General features: G+C 34.0%; 1 protein-coding gene across 1 annotated transcript in view; it reads right to left on the minus strand.

The window, feature by feature from the left end:
* Positions 1-25,789, minus strand: part of LOC105304661 (inactive heparanase-2) — a gene marked incomplete at its 3' end in the record, with an annotated part of 440,017 nt that overhangs the window by 75,420 nt on the left and 338,808 nt on the right. Inside the window, exons 4-5 of the mRNA XM_011378912.1 lie at positions 21,915-22,088; positions 6,972-7,143 (exon numbers count right to left, since the gene is read on the minus strand). Of these exons, the coding sequence (XP_011377214.1) occupies positions 6,972-7,143; positions 21,915-22,088 (346 nt within the window). The remainder of the gene's footprint in view (positions 1-6,971; positions 7,144-21,914; positions 22,089-25,789) is intronic.

Genomic DNA, 25,789 nt, shown 5'->3' on the forward strand with positions numbered 1-25,789 from the left:
CTGTGAGACAGCTGTTAGATATCCTGAATTAATTCTCTATATCAATAATATTTTATCTCAAATTTTCTGTTTCTGTCTAAAGTTCTGTGTAGGGGAGATTTCCTTGATTTTATCTTCCAATTCTTTTATTGGACTTTTTCTTTTTAAAGCTTTTTGGAGATATAATTTAATACCATATAATCCACCATTTCAGTGTACAATTCAACAGTTTTTACTATAATTTCAGAGTTGTACAACAACAAATATAACATAATTCTAGAATATTTAATTTCAAAAAGGAATCTCATACCCATGAGCAGTCACTCTTCCTTTCCCCACAATATCCACCAGCCTTAAGCAACCACTAATCTGCTTTTTGTCTGTATGGATTTGCCTATGCTAGACATTTCATATAAAGAGAATCATGCAATATTTGGCCTTTTGTGACTGGCTTCTTTCACTTAGCATAATGTTTTCAAGGTTCATCCATGTTGTAACATGTATTTGGTACTTCATTACCTTTTATTGTCAAATAATATTCCATTGTATAGACATACCGCATTCTATTTATCTATTCATCATTACACTGAATAATGCCACTATAAATATTTGCATACAAGATTTTATGTGGACATACATTTTTATGTATCTTGGGTATATAACCAGGAGTGGAACTACTGAATCATATGGTAACTCTATGTTTAACCTTTTGAGTAACTGACAGACTGCTATCCAAAGCTGCTGTACCATATTACATTCTCACCAGCAGTATATGAGTGTTCCAATTTCTCCACACTCTCTACAATGTTTCTTCTTGTATATCTTCTTGATTATTGCTCATTTTAAAAATACGCTGTCTTTTTATTTTTGAGTTGTAGGAGTTCTTTATATGTATTCTGGATACAAGCTGCTTATCAGTTACATGACTTGCAAATATCTTCTCCCATTCTGTGTGTCTGTTCACATTTTTGATGGTGTCATTTGTTGCACAAAGGCTCCTAGTTTTGATGAGATCCAATGAGTCAATGTTTTCTTTATCAGTTATGCTTTCAATGTTGTATCTAAGAAATCATTGCATAACCTTTATTGGACTTAACTTCAGCACTTATATGTTTAGTTTAAAAAAATCTTTTTGTTCTAATTGTATTTTTTTCATAGAAATATGTTTTTATTCCAGAAGTACAATATCTTACCATACCTTTATAAGGATGTTAATTCCAGGTTTTTATTTTGAAAGTTCTGATCTTGAGTTATAATTCTTCTTGGGTCAATGTTTAAATTTATTTATCTTAGTTTTTCTCTTTAATGCTTCTGGTTTCCTTCTTAAGTCTTGTGATATTTGGCTATCAATTCATATTTAAAAGTTGGGGACTAAGTAGATTCTTTTAGGTAGCAGGTGCAGATTTTTCTCAGCTGTAGAATATCTGGGTTTTTGAGTAAAGTCTCTCTTTTCACCGGATGTCTATTTTATGGGCATAGCTTCTTGACCAACACACTTCAATTTAGAGAGGGAGGAAGGGGAGGGCACAGACAGCCTTTGGCATAGGTATCCCATAATGCTTTACTCAGTGTTTTACTATACAGGAACTCCATCTTAGCAATATTAGCTCATCCCTAGGCAATTTCTTCAGTTTCTTTGGCGAAGGCTCCTAAGTTTTGGTTTGGCATTTGCTTGGAGATAATAGACTGAACTATCTTTCCTTTACATGGCAGGGTAGGAGACTTAAAATGATGGAAGAAGAGTTGAACTGTGGGTGTAGTCCCTCTGCAGACAGACTCTCATATAAACCTGTTGGCTTGGTCCCCCTTTCTCACCCCACCCTTCCAGACTCTAAGCCTATCTGCTAGGCTGATTGGCTATCTTCTCGCAGAGCCCATGTTCTCTGGGTTGCCACTTCCTTACTCTGCTTAATCGGTCAACAGGTTTCACATTGTTAAACTGTCTTACAGAAACCTGTCAAAAATCTCTCATCTGTTGATTATCCCTCTTTTGTGTGTTTGTTATTACAGATTTGTTATTTATTAACTTTTACTAGGAGTTGGAATAGTGGTTCCAGGAGGAATGGAGCTTGAGCTCATATCACTATCCTGAACTTGAAGCATACCCAATATATTTTAAAGCCATCTTCCATCACTCCAGAGATACTATATCCTGAGTAGAAATGTGCTTTCATTTTGGTGTAACTTCCTTTTGAAAAGCTCTTTTGTCTGCATGTAATGGCACTTGAAAGAGAGATGCTAACTGTTTAAAAGATGGAGGTCATCCTTTATTAATTCCTCCCATTTTCTTACCCCAATCTTGCTGAGATATCCATCAATAAATCATGTCTACCCTAACTTCTCACCATCTCTTCTGCCATTACCTTAACCCAATCTACCATCATTTCATACTGAAACATCCTCCTTACTGAGCTCTTTTGATCTCTTACTTTTGTACCTTAAAATCTATTTGGCACACAGAATAGGGTAAGTAGACTCTAGAATGTGTCACTGCACTTAGAAAATCCCTGTAATGGCTTTCCATTGCTCATAGAATAAAATACACAACCTCTTTAGGATGATATACATGGTCCAGTAATGATTTGGTCCTTGCTTGCCTATGCATAGTCATCTCCTCCCATTCTCCTTTTGCTCACTATATTGCCCATCTCTCTATTCTTCAAATGCCTTAAACTTTTTTCTCATTCAAGACATTGACAAACACAACTCTGAACCTCTACCTAGAATTTTCTTCCATCTACTCTTTGAACAGATGGCTCCTCCATTCTTTTGTTCTAGACTTAAATAAATTGTTCCTCAGATAATTCTTTCTGATCACCTTGTCCAAATACCTCCTAGTCCCAAGTATCCTGATCATCTCCTTCACAAAAGTATAAACAATTAATAATAATTTGTTTTCTTATGTACTGTGGCTCTCTCTTGGCTTTATTCATCAACATATACCCAGCACTTAAGCAATAATAAAACACAAAATAACTTTTCAATAAATATTTATCGAGAAGGCATTTAGTATTCATTTCACTATGATTTAAAGGCCTGAAAAGGAACCTTAGTAAACATGCTTTCAATGAATATCTACTTTTCTTGATATTACCAAAAAATAGACTAGGTCTTTACTCAATAGCAGACATAGCAATAAACTCTAAATAAATTAAAAGAGTCTAATATTTAAAATTAAAATATTAAAAAAGTCTAGATGAAAATGAAAGAGTAACTTTATCCCAACTGTATAAAAGAGGAAACAAAGACTATCAACAAGAAAGTAGGCAAGATCAATTATAATAAAAATAAACTTCTGAAACAATAAAAATATATTTCAAATTAATAAAAAAGTAATAGATTAAAATTGTCATTACATAGATGATACACAAAAGTTTACAAAAGGAAAACAGAGGAAACTGATATAACCCCAAAGAACAATTCTTTATGCCTTTAGATAAAAATCAATGACTAGAATAATTGTTTTCCTAATTAGGAAATAAAAAAATAATAAAACAAGCATTTTATTAAATACTTCCCATATTCCAGGCAATATGCTAGCCCCTGAAGATACAAATATGAAGATTCTATCTTTGTCCTAGTGGAGTTTGTATCCTAACTGGAAAGGTAGTCCTGTTTAGTCCTGTAACTACCTAAGTTAAAAGCTTAAAATTTAGTTTTGCCCTATAAAACTAAAGATAAACATTATGATTTATATAAATCACCATAATTTATTTAAATTACTATTAATGCTACGATTTAAAATGCTTCGCAATCACATTTATGCATACTGTTTTGGGGTCATATGAATTTAGAGCCAGTTGTTGAATAAGACAGTATTTATTAAACAAGCACTTATAAGAAATCAACTGTACTCCTAGGTTTTGAGGCTACAGAATGAATAAAACATAAGCCAAGTCCTGATCTTAGTCCACAGTCTATTAGCTTAGGCAGATATGTAAATAAATACATTATCAGCAATTCAATAAGTGCTACAGCAGAAAAATAAGAAAAATAAACAAAGTGCCATAGTAGGACAAAGGAGGAGATAAAAAATCCTGCATAAAAATGTCAGAGAAGATCTATTGGAAAGGAAAAAACGAGGGGAAAGGGTGGTATTCCAAAGAAAATGACACAAGATAAAGAGGTGAAGGTGCAAAGATTAAAAGTATATGGCATCTTTCAAAATTTACATATACTTTGATGTAGCTAACATCATATTGTGCAAGGGATGTGTGTGAAAGGGTTTGGATTTCAAGCAAGAGTGATTTGACCATATGTTGCATGTTTTAAAAAACGACTCAGAAATCTGTAAGGAGAAATTATTAGAATTTGGGATTAGATACGGAGAAATCATTTAGGAGGAAAAATGATAGGGCTTAAAATAAATATGAAAAGAAGATGGGATATGAGTGATATACGAAGAAGTCAGAAATAACAGAACTTAATAAGTAACTAATGGAGTTATGTGAACAAAGGAGAAGAATAAACCTAAAATGGCCTCCTGGTCTTCACCTCAGGCAAAACGGTTATTGTGTCATGAACCACACCTGAGGTGGTAAAAAGGAGACAACATAAGGATTTGGAAAATGTTCAGTTCTTTTCACAGTTAACAGAATTCAAATGTAAACAACTATGAGGCACAATCTTGCATTAATTAAAATAGACTAAATTAATAAAAGTGACAATGCCCAGTGCTGAGGATTACTGAGGCGGGAGTGTGTGGCGGCGGGGAGGATTCACTAGCACATTGCTGCCCTGCAACCTGGTGAAATCATTCTGAAAAAATCTGGCAACGAATATAAGAGCCATAAAAATTATCATATACATACTTTGATCCAGAGACCCAACTTTTTGGAATGCAGCCCAAGGATGTAATTCAAAAGAAATAAAAAACCTATTTGTATAAAGATGTTTAGAGCTGTGCTATATATTACAGACAAAAACGGAAATAGCCCAAATGCCCAACAGTAAGGGAATGCTTAGGCAGATTTTAGTATATTAAAGCAATGGAATATTTTATTGCCATCAAGAATGACAAATATGAGAACTATGTAGGAATAAAGAAAGGCCAATATAAAGCAATGGGTAAAACATGCAGAACTCAAAATGACGCATATGCAATGATTGTGAATCTGTAAAATTATATCTGTACAACCAGAAGAATTAGAAAAGACCACAGAGCTGGTAATTTAGAGTGCTGGCATTTTTGTTATTGTTGGTTGAGCTGCTGGGAATATTTATGTGTTTCAAGTTATAGTTCACTGTATATTAAGTACACACAGATTAAGAAAGATAAATCTCCATTTTTTCCCTGGCATATAAAGAAAAAGTGCTCACCGGCACCTTTCCTTGCCCTAAGTGGTTTTCTCTGGTCTCATGAAAGAAGAGAAGCATCCATTTTGGTTTATTATTACATACCCAGTTCTTAATATGGTACTCAGCACATGTCAGTTACTCAAAAAATATTTGTAGAATGAATGGATGATTGATTTTGCTATTGAGAGGACATTGTCAGTCCCATGAGAATACATTAATCGAATTGTTAAAAAGGATAATCCAAAAGAATAACCACATGGACTTAAATAATAGAGTTACTGACTTGATTCTGAGAATAAAGTTCTACATGTGTGATTCTTATTTCCTAATTAAACATATAAAATGAGACCAACCTTTCCATGTCCATCCCATACATATATGTACACAGGCACACACACATACACAAGTACACAAACACGTACAGAGTAATTTCAAAGTTCTATGAAAGTATGCAAAGGGAAGCCCAGAGCTGCATTTGCAGGTAGGAGCCAAGGTCATGAAATTATTCTGCAAGAAAAAAGGGAGAAAGGAGAAGAATGGGAAAAGAACAGAAGCTGAAGTAAGGACTTTGGGATCCTTTGTAAAGAGGAAAATGCCTAAAATTAAATTTTAAGTTGTCAGTGTTGTTACAGTGTAAATCCTTCTGCCTTCCCAAACCTTCAGTAATATCTGCTATGATCATTTTCTTCAATCAAGACCTAGCCTCCACAGAAAGGAGGAGAGAGTCACAAGAGCATTTAAGCCACAAGGACTATCTATCTGGGAGGTTGGCCAAAGTTTTCTCTCTCCCCATATATCCTTGTTTGTACCCACATGGCATTTAATTTGGGTTGTGCACTTCACCAGAAAGTGTCTTACCCATCTTTGTATTTGCAGGAATAAATATATCGATCCAAGAGTATTGTCTTGATGCATACTATGTGTTCCAGAGGAACTCCTGGCTCTCCCAACTTCATTGTTCCCACCCTTCCAGCTTCAGTTATATTTCCACTTTGGGTCTTGGATTCAACACACATCTTTAGCCTTCCTCATGCTATTTCCTCTGACATTCTCTCTGACCCTGCATAACTGGACCCAACCTGCACGGATGGGTTATACCCACTATTCAGTCTGGGCCCAGAACAGCAGCAGGAGTGGGTCAGAGAGTATTTAACAGTGCTTTAAAAAATAATTATTAGATTCAGTCAAAATGAAATAAATCACATGATAACAATTCTCTAGAATATCTGCTAATTAATCTATTGGTTAATTTGTGCTTTAATCTATAAGTATTTGTAGTGTTTCTCAACTTTTTAACCTAGCTCCACTGGCTAGGATTTTGTCAAGTTTTATTTTCTGTAAGAGGACACAAAAACAGAGTAGACAATATTTTGCTTTTTTAAAAATCTAAAATGATGCTATGAAATGCTATAATATTAAATGTATTTTTTAAAACAATGCATGCCTTCTAACCTATCCTGGAGATTGTGATGTTCCTCTACAATCCCACCACCGTCTGCTGACTGTGGAAGGCCTGGAGAGATGAAAGGTTATTCCACTGTTTGATGGAGAATCCCTGCTTTAGAGTAGGGGAGATCACTATGGAAATTCTCTCTTTCCTTCTTAAGACAAAAATAACCAGGAAAAATACAAATATATCAATTCATTATGTTTAATGAACAATGTTATAAGAACTGCTAAATAATCTGACCTACCCATCTAGGAGGGCGATGACATTCTTCCTGGGCCTCCCAATATTAGGGCCATACAAGCTGGCTCTGGAGTAAATCCGGATGGGCTGCAACAGGCTCTTCAGCTGGATGTAATCCTTTCCCAACTGGCTGCCATTTACTGCCCGGCCATGCATGGTCCGATAGTTATTTGGCTCTAGATTAAAAGCAGACATGCAAGTCAGAGTTGAGAAAGATGAGGCTCTGCCAACCCTTTCCTGTCTACAGATTTCTCTGAAGTTTTCTTAACAATGTGAATACAATAACCAAAAAGAGGGTGTGAGCTAGCTTAACTTGAGGAACTACCCCAATAAAAAAGTCAAATGTCATTTTACCATTCTATTCATTCACAAACTAATCTTCACAAAAGATCTCCTAATCCGCGACAGAAAGCCTATACTGATTTTCAAGAGGTACTTTATAATGAATAATCTACTGGTTGAATCGTGTCCCCCTAAATTTCCCATTAACGAGAACTTCAGAATGTGACCTTATTTGGAAATAGAGTCTTTGAAGACGTAATTAGTTAAGATAAAGTGATATGGGATTTGGGTGTACCCTAAATCCAATAACTGATGTCTTTATAAGAGAAAGGAGAGGGAGACTGAAGTACACAAGCACACAAAGAAGGCCATGTGTCAATGGAAGCAACAACTGCAGTGACACTGCAACGCCAAGAATTGCTGGCAGCTACCGGAAGCCAGGAGAGAGGCGTGGAATGTATTCTTCCTCAGAGCCTCCAGAAGGAATCAACCCTGGAGATGCTTTGATTTCAGACTTCTAGTCTCTTGAACTATAAGAGGATGAATTTCTGTTGTTTTATACTACCAAGCTCATAGTAATTTATTATGATAGGCTTAGGAAACTTATACAAATGGTAAACAAGGAAAGCTTCATAAATATGGACATTGTATAAAAAGTTAGAAAAAAAACTTAATCTTTAATAACAACAAAGTGGCTGAGTAAAATAATTTAGAGCAAAAACCCCCTCCCCCAGTTTTTCTTAACTTAGTAGTTCTAAAGGGGCAAGGAAATTCCTAAATACCAGCAGGTCCACTGCTGGAGGGGGCTAACTTGATTTGGAATGAAGCACATGTCCCAGAAAGACATCTAGGCAAGCTTGAGGTTTTGATACTGGTAGGGGCAAGAAAAAGACCAGCGGACTTGCAAGAAATTTAACAGGGAGATTTGGGAAATAAGATAGCCACAGTGGACCTTGACAAGCTCAAATATATCCCTTGTAGTCTGGAAGTCTGTGCATGCTCAGGAGAGACTGGAGAGGGCGCTAGCTCTCCATGCATTCTTAAATGAATGTGAAACCTTCATTCACATTATTCATAACATTATGAAGATATGAGAAGTCATGTCAGAAAGTAAAAGCTGGTCAGACTTATAAACTGCTTAAATTTTTAATGTGTTTCTCACCTACAGATTCACTGGCAAAGGGTGGAAGCCTTACTGGCTCCAGGTAAATAGAACCTCTGATCAAACACTGTCTCACCTTTAAGCTATGTTGACTCAGGGGCAACCCCTAGAAAGCTGGCCTTAAAAATAAAAGAAATATATTAAAAAATAAAAAAACTTAAGCGATATCAGCAGGTACATAATGTGAGGGAGATAGACTCTACAGAATTAGTCCGGTAAGTCATTAAACAAACAAATAAACAAACAAAAAACTACACATATAACCTCCAGGATGGAGGATTTGGAATTCAGACTTGTTTCGATGTATTATCTAAAATGTACAGTTTTCAACAACAAAAACTTATAACATGCAAAGAAATAGGAAAGTGTAACTCATAAATAAGACAAAAAAGTAGTAAATAGAAACTCTTTTAGAGGGCCCAAATGTTAGACTTAGCAGATAAGGAGGACTTCAAAACTGCTATTATAAATATGTTCAAAGAACTAAAGAGAACAATAAAAATTAAAGTATGATTTTACTGACTAATCAAATATAGAAACGGAAATTTAAAAAATGATCAAACGGAAATGTTGGAACTGAAATGGCTCTTCACATATAGGGGAACACAATGAAATTAACAGCTAAATTTTTAAGAGAAATAATGAAGGTGAGAAGACAGTGGGATGATATATTCAAAATGCTGAAAGAAAAAAATGTCAACCAAGAATTCTGTATGCAGCAATTTATCCTTCAAAGCTGAAAGTAAAATTTAACCTTCATGGCAAAACGAAGGACAGAATTCATTATGAGAAAATCTGCTTTACAAGGAATAAAAAAGGAAGTCTTTTTAGTTTGAAAGGAAATGACACCAGATGGTGACACAAAACTACACAAAAAAAAGAGAGAACACCAGTAAAGGTAATTACATAGGTAAATAAAAAAGATAGTTAAAAATATTCATTACTCTTAACTAATTTAAATAAGAGCTACATGAAACAAAATTTAGAAAACTGTATTGTTGGGCTTATAACATATAAAGATGTTATATTTAGAATAATAATGGCACAAATCAAAGAAAAATAAAGCTCTATTGGAGTAAAATTGCTATACATAACTGGAATTAAGTTATTACTCTATATTGTAATGAGTTAAAATATAGAAACTGCTAAGAAAGTAACTAAAACAAGACAAAAACAAATTAAAATTACACCTTAGACAATATCTATTTTGCATAAAAAGTCAGTAAAAGAGAAACAAGAAGATCAAAAAAAGAGAGAGAAAAAGAAATGGAAAACAGCAAGCTGAGAGATGTAAATTCAACCATATCAACAATCATATTAAACATAAATAAACACTCCAATTATAAGCAGAAATTATCACACTGAAAAAAATAACATCCAACTAAAGAGACACACTTTAAAGTCAAAGATACAAACAGGTTGAAACTAAAAGGATAGAAAAAAATATACCATGCAAACAGTAACCATAAGAGAGTTGGAATGACTATGCTAATATCAGACAAAATAGACTTTAAAACAAAAATGTTACTAGAGACAACATGAAGTATTTTATAAGGATGAGTCAATTTATGAGGCAGATAACAACAATTATAACTATACACATACCAACGACAGAACACCAAAATACATGAAGCATAACTGACAAAATTGAAAAGTAAAAAATTCAACAATAATAGGAGACTTGAGTACCACATTCTCAATAATGGATAGAACAACTAGACAGAAAATCAGTAAGGATATAAAAACACTTGACTAACACCATCAGCCAACTTAACTGATTTACATCTATAGAACACTCCACCCAACAACAGCAGGATAACACATTCTTTTCTAGTGCATATATAATATACTTCAGGACAGAACATATACTAGGCCATAAAACAAGTCTCATATATTCAAAGAGATTAAATCATATAATGTATGTGTTCTGACTATAATAGAATTAAACTAGAATTCAACAACAGAAAGAAATTTGAGAAATCTATAAATATTTGGAAATTAAACAAATAATCCATGAGTAGAAGAAGAAATCATAAGGGAATCAGAAACTATTTTTAATGGAATAAAAATGAAAATATAATATATAAAAACATATGCAATAACACCAAAGGCACAATCCGTAAAAAACTGGACTTCATTAAAAAAAACTACTGTTCTGCAAAAGATAATGTTAAGAGAATGAGAAGTTACAGACTGGGAGACAATACTTGCAAAAGACATATCTAATAAAGAATTGTTATCCAAAACATACAAAGAACTCTTAAAATGTAACAATAAGAAACAAACAACCTGATTAAAAAACGGGCCAAAGGCCTTAAGAGACACTTCACCTAAGAAGATATACAGGTGACAAATAAGCATATGAAAAGATGCTCCATATCATATGTCATTAAGGAACTGCAAATTAAAACAACAGTTAAATAACAGTACCTATTAAATATCTATTAAAATGGCCAAAATCTGTAACAAAGACACCACCAAATACTAGCTGGATGTGGAACAACAGGAACCCTCATTCATTTCTGGTGGGAATGCAAAATGATACAGTCACTTTGGAAGAGTTTGGTAGTTTCTTACAAAACAAAACAAAACAAAACAAAACAAAACAAAACAAAACAAAACAAAACAAAAGCAAACTCTTACCATAAGATCCAGCAATTGTGCTCTTTATTATTTACCTAAAGTAGTTGAAAACTTATGTCCACACTTTTGTCTGCACATGGATTTATAGCTGCTGAGTTTATAATTGCCAAAACTTGGAGGCAACCAATAGATCTTTCAGTAGATGAATCGATATATAAACTGTGGTACATCCAGACAATGGAATATTATTCAGCACTAAAGAGAAATGAGCTATCAAGCCATGAAGAGACATGGAAGAACCTTAAATGCCTATCGATAAGTGAAAGAAGCCAATCTGAAAAGGCCACGTACCATACGATTCTGGAAAAGGCAAACCTATGAAGATAGTAAAAAGATCAGTGGTTGCCAGGGTTGGGAAAGGAGAAAGAGAGATGAATAGGTGGAGCACAGAGGATTTTCAGGGTAGTGAAAATACTCTGTATACTATAATGATAGATACATGTCATTATACATTTGTCCAAACTCATAATACGTGCACACGAAAAGTGAACCATAATGTAAACTATGGACTTCGGATGATTACAATGTATTAACGTAGGTTCATTAATTATAACTAGTGTACCACTCTGGTGGGAGACATTGACAGTGGAGGAGATTATCCATGTATGGGGTAAGGGAGTATATGGAAACCTTCCTCTCAATTTTGTTGTGAACCTAAAACTCCTCTTTAGAAAAGTCTCAAAAACAGGAAATTTGGACATACAAAAAGATGCTAGGGATGCACACAAAGAGGGAAGGCCATGTAAGAACACAGCGAGAAGATGGCTATCTGAGAACCAAGGAAAGAGGCTTCAGGAGAAACCAGATCTGATGATACCTTGAATCTGGGCTTCTAACTTCCAGAACTGTGAGAAAATAATTTTTTATTGTTTAGGGAGGAAAAAAAGCAGTGCTTACAGGGAAATTTATAGCCTTAGACTCCAATTAGACTCCTATTAGAAAAGAAGAAAGATCTCTAATCAATAACCTAAGCTTCTTTCTTAAAGGAAAAAAAGAAGAGAAAACTAAACCCAAAGCAAGAAGAAGGAATGAAATAATGAAAATTAGAGTGGAAATCAATGGTATAAAATAATAGAGAAAATCAATAAAAGCAAAAGTTGTTTCTTTGAAAAAATGAACAAAATTGAAATACTTGTAGCTAGACTAACCAAGAAAAAGAGAGAAGTTACAGATTACCAAAATTAGCAATGAAAGAGGAAACACCACAAAGGACCGCACAATAATTAAAAGGATAAGAGATTACTATGAACAACTTTATGCAATAATTTAGACAACTTAGATGAATTGAAAAACTTTCGAGAAAGACACAAATTACTAAAACTGACTCCAAAAGAAATAGAAAATCTAAATAGGTCTATGACAACAAAAGACGTTGAATTAGTCATTAAAAATATTTCCACAAAGAAAGTGCAGACCCAGATGGCTTCATTGGTGACTTCTATCAAACACTTAGGGAAGAAATAATACCAATTCTTTACAAACTCTTCCAGAAAAAGAAAGAAGGAACATTTACCAGCTTATTTTATGAGGCTAATATTCCCCTAATGCCAAAGCTGGAAAAAGACATCACAGGAAAACTACAAGCAAATATCTCTCATAAATATAGAATGAAAAATCCCCAATAAAATATTTACAAACTGAATCTAGCAATATATACACACACATACATATATAAAGTATTATAAACCATAACCAAGTGAGACTTATTCTTTGAATGTAAAGTTGATTTAATATCAAAACCCAACTAATGTAAAATACCATATTAATAGACTAACAGACCAAAACCGCATTATCATCTCAGTAGATGCAAAAAAAAAAAAAAAAGCCATTTGACAAAATCCAACACCTGTTCCTGATAAATGCTCTCAACAAACTATGAGTAGAAGCATAAACTATGCTTAATGGTAAAACATCACACTGAATGGTAAAATATTGAATGTTTTCCCCCTAAGATTAGGAACAAGGCAAGGATGTGTGCTCTTACTACTTAGGTTCGACATTTGTATTAGAGGTTCTAGCCAGCGCAATCAGACAAGGAAAAGAAATGAAAAACACCTAAATTGGAAAGGAAGAAGTAAAACTGTCTTCATTCTCAGACAACATATCCTGTATACAGAAAATCCTAAAGAATTCACATATATGGGAGAAAAATACAAGATCTAAAAGATAAGTTCAGCAAGGCTAGAGGATAAAGAACAATATATAAAATCAATCATATTTCTAAATACTAAGCAATGCACAACACAAAAATGAAATTTAAAAAATAATTCCATTCACAATTACATCAAAAAGAATAAAATACTTAAGAATAAATTTAAAAAAAAAACTGCAATGCTTGTACATGGAAAACTACAAAACACTGCTGAAAGAAATTAAAAGTTAAATAAGTGGGGGGAGATAATCTATACTCATGGATAGGAAGACTTGATATTGTTAAGACAGCAATCCCCCCAAAAGTGATATAGATTCAATGCTGTCTCTATTAAGACTCCAGCAGGTTTTAAGGAAATTAACAAGCTGATCCTAAAATTTACCTGGAAATGCAAAATACCTAGGATACCCAAAACAATTTTGAAAAAGAACAAAGTTGGAGGAATTACACTTCCCAATTTCAAAACTCATTATAAATCTATTGTAATCAGGACAATGTAGTCTTAGTACAGGACAGAGAGAATTAAGAGTCCAGAAATAAATCAATTTATGTACAATTGATTCTTGACAAAAGTGTCAAGAGAATTCAAATAGGTAAAGGATAGTCTTTTAAGCAAACAGTGCTGGGACAAGTTGATATCCACATGCAGAAAGATGAAGTAAGACTCTTACTTCACACCATACTCAAAAATTAACTCCTAATGGATCTTATGCCCAAATGTAAGAGCAAAACCTATAAAATCTTTAGAAGAAAATATAGAAAATAACACTTTGTGATATTGAATTAGGCAAAGATATGACACCAAAATCACAATCTGTAAAATAAAAATTTGATAAATTAAATTTTATCAAAATTCAAAACTTCTGTACTTCAAAAGATGCCACAAAGGAAATGAAAAGATAAGCTACACACTGGGAGAAAATGTATGCAAATCATATATTTGGTAAAGAACTTATATCCAGAATATATTTAAAACTATTACAACTCAATAAGACAACCCAATTAAAAGGGCAAAAGATTTGAGTAGACATTTCACCAAAGAAGATGTAGGAATGGCTGATAAACACATGAAAAGATGTTCAATATCATTTGTCATTAAGGAGTGCTAATTAAAACCATATTAAGATGGCTTTAAACCCACTAGAATGGTTACAATAAAAAAGACAGATATTATAAAGTGTTTCCAAAGATGTAGAAAAACTAGAATCCTCATACATCACTGGTGAAAATGTAAAATGGTACAGTTACTTCAGAAAATAGTTTAGCAGTTTGTTAAAAAATAAATATAAATATGTCATACAAACTAGCAACTCTACTCTTCTCCTAGATATGTTCTTAAGAGAAATGAAAGCATATATCTATACAAAGACTTGTATGTGAATGTTTATAGCAGCATTATTTATCACAGACAAAAAGTAGAAACAATCCAAATGTCTGTCATCTGGTGAATGGAAAAGCAAAATTAGATATATGTCTATACATCGGAACACTATTCAGCAATAAAAATGAATGAACTACTTTTACATGCTACAATATGGATAAACTTCAAAACGTGATAAGTGAAAGAAATCAGATGCAAAAGATTATATATTGTTTCCAGTTATATGAAATGTCCATAAAAGACAAACCTATAAAGACAGAAAGCAGATTAGTTTTTCCTGAAACTGGAAATGGTTACAGGGATTGACTGCAAACTGGCATGAGGGATCTTTTTGGTGTGATGGATATGTTTTAAAATTGGACTGTGGAGATGATTGCACAAGTCTGTGAATTTACTAAGAATCACTGAATTGTAAAATGAACAGGAAGAAAGGGAGGAGAGAGAGAGGAATGAGGGAAGGGGGGAGGGAGGAGTACATTAATTCACTGTTAGAAAAGCAATAGGGTCAAGTTGAATACTTTGAATTACTAAAGGGCAAAAATGTGAGAGGGGAGATAATGATAAACTGTTTTCACATTCTATTTATTATCTATCTCCTCTACTAGGATGTATGTAGGCAAGGACATTGATCTATTATTTACTGTTTTACTTCTCAAAGGTACAGTACCTTTAGCACACAGTAGGCAGTCAAAATTTGTTGAATGAAGTGAAGAAAGCCAAGAAGTTTTAATACCATTTTTTAAAAGGTAGTAGAAAAACCATCTCCCTTTCTGTTAGAAGTCCTAAGTTCCTGACATAGATTTAGCACTTCCTGCTGCCTTTTAACAATTCGCTTTACCCTTTTCAGTGTTTCCTCATCTACATAGTACTTACTTTATTAGGCACTTTAGCATTTTGAGGTCCAAATAGAAGAGTATTAGGAAGTACTATGTAAACTAAATAATATGCAAATATAGGATGACAATATTGCTGCTAATTACAAATGTAAACCTCCTGAGGAGGTAACTCTAAGTCTTTTGTCACCAACCAGTGGCAGAGAATATGCATCCCTTTAAAATAAAAAAGATAAACACGCAATATTCTTTTTTTTTTTTTTTTTGGTAACAGCAGTATTGAGATATAATTTACATACTATACAATTCACCAAGTTAATATATATAATTCAGTGGTTTTAAGTATATTCACACAATTGTGCAACCATCATCATAACAAATTTTAGGGTATTTTCATCACCCCCAAATGAAATCTTGTGCCCCTTAGCAATTACCCCTCATCCCCGAAGTCACCCCTAGGGATAGGCAATCATTAATCTACCTTCTGTCTCTTTAGACTTGCTTATTCTGGACATTTCATATAAAGAGAATTATACAGTGTATGATTTGCAACTTTCATTTAGCATAATCTTTTCAAGGCTCGCCCATGTTGTAGCATGTATCAGTATTTCATTCCTTTTTATGGCCAAATAATAATCCATTGTATGGCTATACCCCATTTTACTTATCCATCCATGAGCTGATAGACATTTGGGTGATTTTTTTTTTTTTTTTGGCTATTCTGAGTAATGCTACTATGAATATTTGTGTACGAGTTTTTGCGTGGACATATATATTCATTATTACAGATATTTACCTAGGAGTAAAATTGCTAAGTCATATATAACTCTATGTTTAACTTTTTGAGGAATTGCCAAATTGTTTTCCAAATTGGCTATATCATTTTACATTCTCACCAGCAGTGTGTGAGGGTTCCAATTTCTACGCACCTTTGCCAAAAGTTGTTTTCCTTTTTTATTATTATGGCCATCTCAGTGGATGTGAAGTACTACTTCATTGTGGTTTTGATTAGTTTTTCCTTGGTGGCTAGTAATGTTGAGCATCTTTTTATATGTTTATTGACCATTTATACTTCTTTAAAGAAATGTCTATTCAAATCCTTTGCCCAATAGTATTCTTTTAACTGATTCTTGTGTTGTCCTTAGTATGAAGTGAAACAACACAAAAAATGATACTCATAGCTCCAAGAAATAGGTCTACACTGTGGCTCACAGTCTTTTTTTTTTTTTTTTTTCTAATTAATAGACTTTATCTTTTAGGGCAATTTTTGGTTTATAGAAAATTACATAGATGGTACAGATAGTTCCTGTATACACCCCATCCTCTCTCTCCACATAAACAACTCTCCCTATTATTAACATCTTGCCTTGGTGTAATATATTTGTTACAACTGATGAACTAATAGTGATACATTACTATAACTCAAGTCCATGGTTTACATTAGGATCTACTCTTTGTGTCCTAAGGCTGTATGTGTTTTGATAAATGAATAATGTCATGTATCTATTATTACAATATTATACAAAATAAGTTCATGCCCCAAAATCCCATACGATACCTATTCATCTTTCCCTATGTTCTCCTGGGCTCCTGGCACCACTGGTGTGTTCACTCTCTATAGCTCTACCTTTACCAGAATGTCATATAGTTGAAATCATGGCTCACGGTCTTTTAAATGAGATATGGAGTTGTCCTCATATGCTATGAACAGCACTGCTGGTATGTGTCCAGTATCTGAAGCCAAAAAATGACCGAAGCACGTTTACTGTCCTTGTCAATCTGATATGGACAGAGAAGTTACTGGCGTGTCAATGAGGTAAGTCAGAACAACAGATTCCATCTTAGCTTTTACAAGTTATGGAACGGTTTTAAAATATTTAAGAACAGTAGGCCAGAAATCTATTGGACCATGTCAGTTAGATGTGTTCTCTTTCATAGTATTCTGTTCTAAGCAAACAAAGGCGGATGTTTAAGAAATGAGTAGAAGTGATAATTATTTATTCTTTTTCTTAAAGAGTTAGTTGTACCTGAGTCATATCAACGATAACAATAAAACAAATGATCTTGGTCATATCAACAATTCGCCCAACCTTCAATATGTAGTAGCTATTCCACAAATGCATTCTTCAACTACCTGTGACACTAAACAGCTAAACACTGTAAACTGTAACACTAAACCATGTCTATGAGAGAACATGGTTCTCCACTATAACAATTAACTCAAAGAATTGATGAAATTCAAACCACTAAATTCCCTTAATAATCAAAGATTTACTGAAGTGTTTATAAATATAAACTATAAATTTATCAACACTTTTATGCATTATTTGTATTTTATCCTATGTGTTGGTTTAATAACTTCTCTGATTTAGTTTATACTCCTTTCTAACTATAAAAGCTCTTTCCAGTTCTAATATATGGGTTTTCATCATTCAAAAGTCTTGAGTTTATCCTGGCTTTACCTTTACATAACAAGCTCCTAGAGACTAGGAATTCTTTGTTGTGTATATTCATTCTCCTCCACAGTATGCTCTACCAAGTGATGTAGCAGTAGAGAAGGACTTTAAGGATATCCTCCAACTCCAACTCCAGCACTTGGAATATTTTGCACAGCAGGCGCTCAATAGCACATATGCACTAAATGCAGGAATGAATAAATGGCATGAAAGTATATATATATATATATGTATGTATGTGGGTATGCAGAAAAGAACTGAGAAGCTAAAGGTGATGAAGATAAGAAGCAGACAGGGAGTGGGAAAGGAGAAAAATAAGCAAGTAAAGAACTACATATGGTTTTTCATTTTCCCCTCTCCTCTTATTTTTCCCTCTTCTCCTTCCCTAACCATCAAAACTCTATCATATGAAAACATAGTTCTCTAAAGCGCTGAGATATGACCTAGCCTCATAAACAATTGGTAGTGTGTTTGAAGACAGTGGCTCAACTTTGTGTTTGGCCTTACAAGGCTATAATTCTTATATATACACAAATATATACAATCAAAAGGTATATAAATGGCTATACATAAATACAGCATGCATTTATCTATACGAACAGACTAAAAGCTTAATAAATATTGAGTGAATAAATGACTAAACAAAACTGAGCTGCCAGATTCATCATCCCTAAGTAGCTAAATTTTGTAAGGTCAAAAATTTTATTTTATGAAATTGCTCAGTAGATATCTGGTTCCAAGGAACTGAGTCATATAACTAAAATCATAAGAGAATAATTGGTGAATGTATAGGTCAGGTGTAGGGATGAATATATGACACTGATTAAGTTATTAATTACAGTAGGTTTTACTTGCTCACAGAAGTATGTAGATCAATTTGGGGAGCATACTTAATTTAGGGAGCAATTCATCATGCAGAGTTCAGTTAGAGGTATTACATTATTTTCAGAGGATTTTTGTTAAAGATAGCACTTTAAGCAACAAACATCATGTCCCTGGAGTAGTAGGACTAAAATTTTTATTCTACAATTCCAAGGTTTGAGTCCCAGCTTCAAACTTTTCCTGGCTCTTCCTTACTTTATATTCACCAATGATTAACAGAAATGCAAATAATTATAATCGTCACCTAGCATTGATCAAATCAGAGTTTACAGTTTATGACATTTAAGGAAGCATTTTATATCTACAAAATATAGTTAAAAGTCTTGTACCAAGAAAGTCATTCTTTCATAGATTTTGACATCCTAAACTTTTGTAATCTTTACCTTTTTTAGAATATTGTTTTATTTTATTATTACTTTCATGTATACAGTACATTGGTTAGACATTTACATAATTTATGAAATGATCTCCCAACTTATTTTATCTTCCCTCTGGCTCTACACGTAGTCATTACATTACTGCTGGCTGCACTTCCTATGTCATGCTCCCCATCCTTTTGATATTGGGTATATCTTGCTATTCACTGCTTTTAAAGGAAAAAAAAAAAGTTAGTCACCCAAAGTTTAGCCACTCTTGGAGAAACAACCAAAGAAATGCCTACTTTTGATTTTCCAATACTAGACTTGGCCTAAAATGTTTGTGTTAACGTGATGTGGGTATATGGGAAGGTGAGTTCTAACAGGACTGCTCAGGTCCACTGGCTCTCCCTAAATCTAGATATAATAATTAAACTATTACCTCTGTACAGAAAGATAAAGTTACAAGAAGAAAATAGATAAAAGTTTGGAAAGGCAAGTCTAGGCCAGGAGGATGGCCATGCAGATAATTTTTGAAGGGGAAGAGTCTGAATATACAACAGAATAGTTGTGAGCAGAATACACAAGATATCTTAAGGGATATAATTCTAACACAAGAAAAACTATCAGTAGTTGTAAAATAAATTAGAAGAAGCAGCAAAAAAGTCTTCCTCAAACCCTAAAAGGTATGTTGAGTTGGGCAGACTATTTATTAGTCATATCAAAAAATCAGAAATGCAGTTTTTAAAATAAAAGGAAAGTGGGAGGAGAAAGGACAAACTCTAGTCTTCTTGACTAGAGACTCAAACATCATCTGTGTCATCCTGGATAGAAATGTTCATAAAAACATTTCCAGATATTTTCTACTTTATTGAATTTTTAAGTTAATAGATTTGGTTATTTTCCTATCTATATACTTATTTATTTTCTTATCTGTCACTGTGCCTTTTCTCCTCCCTATAAAAATTTGATGATGGTAATCAAGTGTTGTGTGGCTAAGGTGGACTAAACGGCATTTTAAAAATGTAATTAGCTCCATCTCCAAACTATGTAGCATAATTTTGGGGAAGGAGGTGGATGGGAAGGGAAGCTCTCAGTTGTCTGGAATGGATAGGTATATATAGAAATTGGTATCACTCCATTTATACTAATTAAAGATTTATTTAGTTTAGCAAGCTCCCACATTCAGCGATGCCAAAAACCCTGGAGAAATTATTACCTATCAATTACTTATAGGTATGTTTTGATTGCTTTGGGTTTATCTAGAACTAGCTGATTTTTAAAAAATAAACCAATGGTATTTAAGTAGCACAATATTTTAAGCAAACAAAAATAAAGCCTTCAGCCTTTAGGCAGAGCATGTATTCTCTAGTTCATCAGAGGCCCTACCACTCCTTGCTGTCTTATACTCACCCATTTTAAACATTACACCTAATTGGTCCCTCATGACAGGTTTAATGCCCTGTTTGGAGAATGCACTGTTTGAAGAATAGTTTATTCTGTTTGGGGAAGAGAGCTAAGCTGGGTGGAGTCTGATATTGCAGCAGGGTAAGGTTAGGAGGATGGTCATGAGCAGACGACATAAAATACCAAAGAATGTCAAGGAGTATAAAATAGAAGATGAGAAGGGGAGAGATCAGTAAAAGACTTTGCCTACTATGTAATAATTTGTCCTAGTTCAAAGCTAATTCTATCATTCTTGCTCTTGTCACAGAATGTATGTACCCAGACAGGTTGGGAAGATGAACAACCTCAGGCTACCCCAGCACTTCCCCTCTATAGCCAAAGCATCTTCTGTTTAGCTCAGTGGCTCTCTGTCTGGTTCCTAACTCTTCCCCAATTTTCCCACTCCGGGGAGGAAGAGAGAAAGGAAAAGAGGAAAAAACCTGAAAACTACATTCTAGTTAATGGCTACAGATAGGCCAATAGGACACTTATTCTTATAAGGCCCTCATACATGGCACTCCAAACAAATTTGGGTTAGCTATAGATATACGAGGCCATGAACAAAAATATTGATATCAATTTGTTACAATAATTTTAACAGAAATCTTGATTTGTTAGAATCAATTGTCTTGTTCTAAGGTTTTCCAAAATGTCTTTTAATTAAAGAATCAGAATTTGCAGAGCCCGGTGAAAAATGAAAATGTGGGTCTCCCTGTTAAAAAATTAAGAAATAATTTCAAAATTATTAGATCATTAGTAGATCATTAAGCCAAGCATGGGTCTCTTCTAAGTGTGGGATATATTTGACTGCACAGGTTGTACACCCGTAAAACCAATCCTGGATAAAAGGTTTAAGAAATGCTGGGTTAAAAAAAAGTTACATAAATTTCATCACAGCAGGACTTCTTAACATCTCCTGCATGCTAATGTATATTATGAACCTTCCGGAGGTGTATATACTATAGAGAAGCCCCCCAATATATTCGGCCAAGCTCTTTTGAAATATTATAAGGGTCACCTTGTAGAACACACATTGTAAAATGCACCTCAGGCTGTTCACACAGGTTGTACCTTGTTTAACATCAATTTGTTAGTTATAAATCACATATGACTTTTTCCTCATATTTGGAATGGGGTAACTAGGGATGAGTATAGATGCAAATGGTGTGGACTCACTAAATCTACCGCCCTTCAGTATTTTGTCTTTTACTATTTGGAAGGTCAACTCAGTGGCTAACATCCCAAATGGTTTTTGGGCTAGTGAACTAGAGATGGTCTGACAGACTATATTTCGGGCCAACTTATTTGCTATCCTTTATCTTGTCAATTCAGAAGAAATAATATCCTTACTTACCATTACCCAGTTCCCAGGAAATGTTGTATTTTTTGCTGGCACTGTACTTCAACAGACTCAGGGCACTAGAACTGTTCCAGGAGTTATTGGGATTACGACGCAGTGCATTTAGAGCAAAAATCAGGTGGAGTCCAGAGCAATCAGCGAAGTTATAAAGTTTGTCTAGAGACCTGGCTGGGAAGAAGCAGAGAAAGGCTTGTAACATTCAAATCAACATTTCAACCAAACAAAAATATTAGCTACTACAAAAAGCCTTTCTATGAGCTACCTGCTAATAGGCATTACACAAAGGATTCTAAAAGGTACTATTAACTTTTGGTTCATGATACATTTCTAGATGACTTTAGAAAGCAGCACACACTATTCCAGACAAAGGTTGAAATTTGGCAACTAAGCCTACTCCACAGTATGTTTTACAAAAAAAATAAACAAATAAAAGAAACTAAAACAAAAACTCAACTGCTAACATTTTAAAATGGGAAGATATTATAAAATAGCTAGATTTCTATTTTTTCTTGAAAAATCAGAAGATTTGGCACTACTGGGTCTGTACTCCTTTATGAAATGATAGGAATAGTGTCGGGAGACAAGGCCAAAAAAGGACTGCCCGGTGAGTCTAGAAAAATAGCTCAGCCTAGCAGCACTTCCAAAAAAATTTTGCCCAATTCCACAGTATTAATATTTCTAGGAATGGAAATACCATAACCATTAGTATAAATATGCTCGTTTTCAGGTTGATCTCAGATACCATCAACTCTACTCACCTGTGTCCCATACCCATCACATTCCTATTTCTACTGCCATCATTCTATTTCTGGCTCTCATTTCCATATCTGTACATGCACGTCTACCTCTAGATTCTTCTTATCCTGTCAGATTTATGTTCCCCCGATAATTTTCATCAGCTTTACTCACCCTAAAAACCTTAGTGGATTTTCAAGACCATTTTCTTCCATAGTTAGTTCAAGACCTCTACAACTCAATATTTCACCCTTCCCCATCAAATTCAGGCCTCTCTATTGTTGTCAACGAGTTCTTTGTTGGTGTCAGCCAGTTCTATTTACCATAAAATTCCTACCCATTGGCCTTTGCTCTAATTACTCTCATTTGGCATGCCCTTTTTCCTCTTTTAAACATATCCAGATCTTAATTGTCCTTGGTAGGCAGTGTTTCTCAAGGTATGGATGACATGACTTTAAGTGGTATACAGATAAAAAAAAAATAGATTAATAATTACGTACAGGAGTTCACATTATCCCAGTATTCATTAACTAAGTCCCTAGAGCAGGGTTCTCAAATAGGGTTCTCTGGAACATGAGGGGGTAGTTCCACAAGATGTCACTAGGGTATTCCACAAAAGATGATGCAGAGTGATGAAGGTGCCACATTAGTAATTGTTATAGATCGCCTGGACCTATAAAGTGGGACCATGATCATTTGGTTGAGTTTATTATCAGTTTTGAAGTGGGATGGGAGTGGGGGGCTGCCATTTTTATCTTAGACGTATAAGAAAGTATTTTTAAAGAGGCATTAAGTACAAGGGCAGAAATTGTCTCATTCAGTTGAAAATAACATCCATGGGAACTTTCTCACATTCAACCCAGAATCAAGCAACAATATGCAACAACAACAAAAGGTATAGGTTTCACATTAAAGAAATAAACTTAATTATTTATTTTTAGTTCCAAAATAACAATTAAAATTAAAATGCATTTATAGGCCTATTAAAGTCATCATGAACCAACACATATGTATATTAATTTTATAATTATCTACATGAGCCTAATCATGCCAATCAGTAAGAAAATGAGTTTTTCAAAGTTTTATATAAAATTTGTCTTTGGCTATAATCTTTTTTTTAAATTAATTTTTTATGGTGACATTGGTTAACGATATCCAATAAGTTTCAGCTGTACACTTTAACAGTAAGGCATATATATATTTATACTGTGTGTTCACCTCTCATAGATTTCTTTCTGTAACCACCTATTTGACCCATTTTAACCATCTACCTACCCCCTCTTCTCCAACCTCCTATCCTCTGGTAACCATTAGTCTATAGTACATGTCCATGAGTCTCTGTGTTATTTGTCGTGTTCATTTGTTGCTTTGAGGTTTATATCTCACATATAAGTGATATCATGTGATTTTCAACTTTTTCTATCTGGCTTATTTCGCTTAGCATGATTATCTCAAGGTCCATCCATGTTGTCGCAAATGGCAGTATTTTATCTCTCCTTCTGGCTAATATTCCATTGTATATATGTAACACAGATTCTTTAGCCAATCATCTATCAAAGGACACTTTGATTGCTTCCATGTCCTGGCCACTGTGAATAATGCTGCTATGAATATCAGTGTGCAAATATCTTTTTGGATATGGGGTTTCAACTCTCTGGGGTAAATACTCAGTAGAGGGATTGCTGGATTATATGGTAGATCAATTCTTAGTTTTTTGAGGAACCTCCATACTGTTTTCCATAGTGGCTGTACCAATTTACAGTCCCACCAGCAGTGTATGAGGATTCCTTTTTCTTCACATCCTCTCCAACATTTGTTATTACTTGTTCTGTTGATTATAGCTATTCGAACAGGTATGAGATGGTATCTCATTGTGGTTTTGATTTGCATTTCCCTAATAGCTAGCGATGTTGAACATCTTCTCAAATATTCGTTGGTCATTTGTACATCATCTAGGGAGAAGTGCCTGTTCAGGTCCTTTGCCCATTTTTTTTGATTGGATCATTTGTTTTTTTGTTGTTATTGAGTCATATGACTTCTTTATAGATTTTGGATATTAGGCCCTTATCAGCGGTGTTGCTTGCAAATATATTTTCCAGTTCGGATGGCTCTCTTTACCTTGTTGATGATTTCTTTTGCTGAGTAGAAGCTTTTTAGTTTGATGTAGTCCCATTCATTTCTTTTAGCTTTTACTTCCATTGCTTTTGAAGTCAAATTCCTAAAATCCTCTTTAAGTCCAAGGTCCTTGAGTTTAGTTCCTATGTTTTCTTCTATGCATTTTATTATGTCAGGTCTTATATTCAGGTCCTTAATCCATTTAAAGTTAATTTAGGTGTGTGGTGACAGACAACAGTCTAGTTTCATTCTTTTGCAGGTGGCTTTCCAGTTTTCCCAGCATCACTTATTGAAGAGGCTTTCCATTCTCCACTGAATGTTTTTGGGGTTTTTTTGCCCACATAAATATGGGTTTACTTCTGGACTTTCAAATCTGTTCCACTGGTCCGTGTGTCTGTTTTGCTGCCAATATCATGCCATTTTGATTACTGTCACTTTGTAGTATAATTTGAAGTCGGGCAGAGTGATGCCTCCAGCCTCGTTCTTTTTTCTCAGGATGGCTTTGGCAATTTGGGGTCTTTTGTGCTTCCATACAAATCTGAAGATTTTTTTGTTCTATTTCTTTCAAAAAATGCCAATAAGATTTTGATGCGGATTGCATTAAATCTGTATAATGCTTTAGATAATATAGTCATTTTAACTATGTTGATTCTTCCAATCCAAGAACATGGAATATCTTTCCATTTCTTTGTATCTTCTTCAACTTCCTTTAATAAGGACTTGTAGTTTTCATTACATAAATCCTTCACATTTTTCGTTAAATTTATTCCTAGTTTTTTTTTTTTTTTTTTTTTTTTTTTTTTTTGCTGCAATTGCAAAAGGAATTATTTTTTCCACTTCTTTTTCTGATACTTCATTATTAGAGTATAGGAATGCTATGGATTTTTGAACGTTGATTTTGTTTCTAGAAACTTTACTGTATTTGCTTATTGTTTCTAGTACTGTTCTTGTGGGGCCTTTAGGGTTTTCTATATAGAGAATCATGTCATCTGCAAATAGTGACAGTTGTCTTCTTCATT

This window comes from Pteropus vampyrus, unplaced genomic scaffold (genome assembly GCF_000151845.1).
Source record: "Pteropus vampyrus isolate Shadow unplaced genomic scaffold, Pvam_2.0 Scaffold348, whole genome shotgun sequence".
NCBI lineage: Eukaryota > Metazoa > Chordata > Mammalia > Chiroptera > Pteropodidae > Pteropus > Pteropus vampyrus.